The sequence below is a fragment of the Brassica napus genome, unplaced genomic scaffold (assembly GCF_020379485.1).
Source record: "Brassica napus cultivar Da-Ae unplaced genomic scaffold, Da-Ae ScsIHWf_545;HRSCAF=820, whole genome shotgun sequence".
Classification (NCBI taxonomy): Eukaryota; Viridiplantae; Streptophyta; class Magnoliopsida; order Brassicales; family Brassicaceae; genus Brassica; species Brassica napus.
In genome coordinates this window covers 15,908-21,675 of record NW_026016610.1, presented here as the reverse complement: position 1 = coordinate 21,675, position 5,768 = coordinate 15,908, and the positions used below count along the sequence as shown (strand labels likewise).

General features: G+C 37.4%; 1 protein-coding gene across 1 annotated transcript; it reads left to right on the top strand.

The window, feature by feature from the left end:
- Positions 1-720: 720 nt before the first annotated feature.
- On the top strand, positions 721-1,242 carry LOC125604415 (glutathione S-transferase T2-like). The gene has a single exon (XM_048774819.1). The coding sequence runs from the start codon at positions 721-723 to the stop codon at positions 1,240-1,242; it is 522 nt and encodes a 173-aa protein (XP_048630776.1).
- Positions 1,243-5,768: the final 4,526 nt, after the last annotated feature.

Sequence of the window (5,768 nt, the reverse complement as noted above, 5' to 3'; positions counted from 1 at the left end):
TAGAGTTAGGACTGTGTGGTAGTAATTGCTTAGATGAATGCTGCTTTTAGGGTTCCATTAGGACTGTGTGGTAGTAATAAATAAGTTAGATAGATGTCTACTCATCTCAACTCAACTAAACTCAAAGAGTAATGGCAATTAAAAAACCTGTATCTAACTTGATCTTCTTCTTCTCTTTTCCTCTATTAAAACGTTGCTTTCTCTCTTTCTTTTTCATCTTTTAACACGGTCTTCTTCTTCTCTTTTATTCCTTGTGAAACACATTTCTTCTTCTTCTCTTTTATTCTCTGACATTTGAGGATATGGATTCTACGAATCCATATAGTCAGTCCAGCAATTTTGTTGACCTTTTGAACAGTCAACAAGATTCATTCCTTCCTGAACAGTCACCAACCTCCATTCCTTCCTGTCCCTGTGCGAGTATCTCGCATGGTGGTGAGCTCCGATCATCACAGCTCCATGTGTTCAGTACTCAATGTACTGAACCTTCAAGCTTCTGTGAAGACTCACCTACAGAGCGGAGGGAAAGAAATAAGTGGACAGTCACAGATGATCTAGTGCTCATTAGCGCATGGTTAAACACTAGCAAGGACCCTGTGGTTGGGAACGAGCAGAAAGCGGGTGCTTTCTGGCATCGGATTGCAGCGTACTTCGCAGCAAGTCCAAAGGTGGCAAGAGGTGAAACGAGCAGCCATCCAATGTAAGCAAAGGTGGCAGAAGATGAACGATCTTGTATCCAAGTTTTGTGGAGCCTATGCGGCTGCAACAAGACAGAGAACAAGTGGTCAGAACGAGGCTGATACTGTAAAACTGGCACACGAAATCTTCTACAACGATCAGGAGATTAAATTCAATCTTCACCATGCTTGGGAGGAGCTGAGGAATGACCAGAAATGGTGTGAAGTTGCTAGTAGCAGGCGCGATGTAAGTGGTAAGAAGAGAAAGTGTGATGATGGAGCACAATCAGAAAGCTCTCAAGCAACTTACAACCTCGGTGATGAACCAACTAACCGACCTCCTGGCGTTAAGGCAGCCAAAAGAGCCTCTGGTAAGAGAAGCATCGCAGATAGCCTGTCTGCCTCTGAGTATCAGACCATGTGGTCTATTAAAGAGAGAGACTTGGCAGCGAAGGAGAGACTTTCGAAGATGGCTTTGCTTGACAGGCTCATTGGCAAGAAAGATCCTCTAACTGAATATGAAGAAGCGCTAAAGAATAAGCTAATTTCAGAGATGTTGGGTTAATTCTGTTTCTGGTCTGTTTCTGGTCTTTGGTCTAACTCTCTTCGGTTTTATGATCTGTTTCTGGTCTGTTTCTGGTCTATTTGTGGTTTGTTTGTGGTCTGTTTCTGGTCTATCTGTCTTTGGTGTATGTGAAATATTGTGTTGATGTTCGAAATATCTTTCTTTGTGTATTGTGTATTGTTTCAATGTTAATGTGAAATATAGTTTCAATGTTCGAAATATCTTTCTTTGGACTTGTTCACTGATGCATTTACATGTATATGATTGCAGGAGATGCTTCACGTCTTCAGGAGATGGTGTCATTAAGCAAGAGAAGTCACGGGTTGTGTACGTGTACTCAAGTGAAGTGGCGATGTTTGTCTGTTAGTGTCACAACTTGTTTGTAGTTTACTATCACAAGCTCTGCTACAAGCTAGTTGTTTGTAGTTTAGTGTCACAAGCTGTCTGTAACAAATAATTCAAGCTAGTTGTTTGTATTATTAAACGCTTCAAGTTGCTTCTTATATAACAAATGCTTATCCTTCTCTTATGTAACAAATAACAAACTCTTTTCTCCTTCTCTTATGTAACAAATAACAAACACTTCAAGTTGCTTCAACTCATCAGAAACTCAAATAATTCAAATGCTTCTCCTTCTTTATGTAACAAATAATTCAAGCTACTTGTTTCAACTCATCAGAAACTCTCCGTGATCTCCTTACCAAAACTCTCGTTCACTTACTCTCTCTCCTTCTCTCCTTACCAAAACACGTTTTAAATTTTGATCATCTCCTCAAAACACTTTCTAAATTGCCGTGAACACGTTTTAAACACTTTCTAAACACGTATATGGCATCTTCTTCTCATAACACGTTTGACGGAGAGGGAGTAGATGATGAAAAATTTGATCAATATTTTGATCAGCCTTTCGAAAATTTTTCCATTGATCCAGAAGAAGAAATAAAAAGAAGGAAAAAACGAGTTCATATTGAGCGGAATCGTGAAGAAGACGATGTATGTTTATGGAATGATTATTTCAGTGAAACTCCAACATATCCTGAAAATCTATTCCGACGCCGATTTAGAATGAACAAACCATTGTTCATGCATATTTTTGATCGACTCTCCAACGAAGTTGAATTCTTTCGACAAAAGAAAGATGCTCTCGGACGGCTTAGTCTCTCTCCATGACAGAAGTGTACAGCAGCCATTCGTGTCTTGGCCTATGGTACTGCAGCTGATGCTGTTGACGAATACCTCCGACTCGGTGCAACGACAGCTCGGTTATGTGTGGAACAATTTGTGGAAGGAATAATATATTTATTCGGCGATGAGTACCTCAGAAAACCAACACCGGCTGATCTTCAACGTCTACTTTATACTGGTGAGCAACGTGGCTTTCCCGGGATGATAGGGAGCATCGATTGTATGCATTGGGAGTGGAAGAATTGTCCCACCGCTTGGAAAGGTCAATATTCTCGTGGTTCGGGAAAACCCACAATCATTTTAGAGGCGGTTGCTTCGTATGATCTTTGGATACGACATGCGTTTTTTGGACCCCCAGGTACCTTAAATGATATCAATGTTCTTGATCGCTCACTTGTTTTTGATAACATAATAAAAGGTCAAGCTCCGCAAGTCACTTACTCTGTCAATGGAAGAGAGTATCATTTGGCTTACTATCTTACCGACGGAATTTATCCGAAATGGGCAACTTTGATCCAATCTATTCCAGTACCACAGGGTCCGAAAGCGGCTTTATTTGCTCAGCACCAAGAAGCTGTCCGAAAAGATGCCGAGCGTGCTTTTGGAGTCTTGCAAGCTCGATTTGCCATTGTTAAAAATCCAGCACTTTTTTGGGATAAAACCAAAACTGGGAAGATTATACGAGCATGATACTCCATAATATGATAGTAGAAGACGAACGAGATGGATACACTCATTTTGATGCTTCGGAGTTCCAACAAGGAGAAGACACCAGAACTTCACATGTCGATCTCACGTATTCTACTGATATCCTTTCAAATATCACCAATATGATGGGTGTTCAAACTAGAAATTTGTGATAGACAAATGCATCAACAGCTCAAAGCTGATTTGGTTGAACATATATGGCGTAAATTTGGAAGTGATGGAGACAACTACTGAGCTCGGATGTTTTTCAAAATTATTCTCGATTATTGTACTAGTCTTTATTTTTATGTTTTTTTAAAAAAAATCTATGTTTTAAATGTTATCTTTTAAAATGTTTGAATTAATAAATAAATTTTATCTTTAAAAAAAAAATTATTTAAGAACCCCTAATTAAGAAACTCCCATTGGACCGCTCCAAATGGGAGTTTCTTAACGATGGTTCTTAACCCCACTTAAGTAAATTTAAATTATTAAATAATCACTAAGAAACACACTTAAGGATCAAGGGATAAATATGCTCTTAGGTTTTCTGATTTTCTCTCTCTCTTTTCCTTATTATTTAAAGTTGAAAAATTATATTATATGCCCTTAGATTATCCAATATTTGTGAAAAGACCCCGAAACTACGGAATCTACTAAACAGCCATCAAATTTTCAAATTGTTTAGAAAATAGCCCAATATTTTTGTAGAAATGTCACGCAATTTTTGTAAACCGTATGTGTCTTGTACGTTTCAATAAACCGTATGTGTCCTGTACGTTTCAATAAACCGTATGGTTTGATGTTTTCAATTGATTAAAGAGCTAGCCTAGGGTGAAGGATGAGGTGTCGAACGATCATGAGCCAAACATCTATTCAAGGTTTTATTAAGCGCGAGTCTAGAACTCAAATTACACAAGTAGATCGATCCACTTTTGTGGTATCTCTCCTTTCATCAATCAGTCTTAATACCTAAACTCTCGTTTGGATTAAAACATGAAAACAAACAATAAGCACAGATTTGATTAGTTCACAATTTGCCCTAACATCTACTTTCGCTGGTTAGGGACAAGCTGCTCATTCATGTTGTTTCTAGCAACCTAAGCACTTTTGATGATTAGATTAAACCTAGGTTCAAACAATAAATAGCTAGTTTAATGCAGGCAGTAAGCTTAAACATGAATGGGGACAATCAACAATGAACCTTATTTGTGTTTTAGCTCATTGATCTAAACACCCTAACACCTAGACTAAGCAAGCAGATTACTCAGCCATGGACAGAGAAAACATAGAGATAACAGATGAAGAAAACATGTCTGAATCAATAATAAAAAGCAAAGAGGGTTTAGAAATCTTCTCCAAAGGATGTAGAGATTCTTCTCCCTTAACAGGAGTACAAGTTTTCTCTCTCCAAAATATCTCTAAAAAGTAACGTAGAATGTTTAGAATAATAAAAAAAGATATATATGCAGGTCTATGGCGGCCTGGGAGTAAAAGGGGGAAGCCCTAGGTAAAATCCTGAAATATTTGGAAACTTCCTTAAAAATCTCTGCCGCTGGAACATGTACTCGGGGTGTTTTGCGCGATCGGGAACAACCATCAAGACTGTTCTGCGTAAAAATCACCAAATTGCATTATTTTCTGCCTCTTTTCCTCCAATTGGTCTATCTCCCATCCAATGCAACTCCAGACCTGTAATGACTCGAAAAGGAATAGGAAGACTCGATAAAGACTTGAAACCAATTAGAAAACATATATACAAGATGCCAAAAACACCATATATCAGTCGTCTAGAAAAAGAAATTTTTTTTATGTTTTATATTTCAAAATGCAAAACTAACCTGAGACGACTTACATAGAAGTCGTCTAAATATAACAAAATATTGATTTTTTAATTTTCTACTGGACGACTTATGTGTAAGTCGCCCAGAAAAAGTCAAATTTCTGACACAATCCGCTCAAATGCAACTAACCCGTTTACCCTAGACGACTTACATGGAAGCCATCTCGAATTTGTTTTTTAACAAACAAAGATGGACGACTTCCATGTAAGTCGTCTCTAAAAACACAAATAAAAGTCAATTACAAAATTAACCTCTGCATTGACCAGAAGACTTCCATGTAAGTTGTCTATAGCCAGAAGACTTACCCGGAAGTCGTCTGGACGAACGGATCTGGAAAAAAAAATTGATTTCATAGGGTCAACCAGTGAGATAACTTGTTTACCACACATAAGTCTTCTCCCATAATCTCAAACAAAAGTGACCCACCAAGAATCGTAAGCTTCAATGGCTCTATGAACCATAAAAATTTTAGAATCAAAATCTTGGGTTTTTTTTTTGATGAATATGAAGAGAAAGTGAAAGAGATGTTGTTTTTAGTTCATAAGAATTGAGAAAGAAGAAGTGTAAATCGATTTGAGGTGCATTAAAAGTTTCAAATTGGTTGTTCATGATAGTTGTATATTGGTGGCAATGACAATCTTGTAAATACTTGATGGTGATGAGGTTGAGAGAGTAAAAATGCCATTTTCAAGAAGAAGAAAAAAAAAAGTCTAATGGCATTTTCGTGAATAATATGAACTTGTGGAGTGATTATGACAAAAAAAAAAATTCAAAAAAAATGGTTTAGTTTTAGGTTTGATTTTGAGTTTT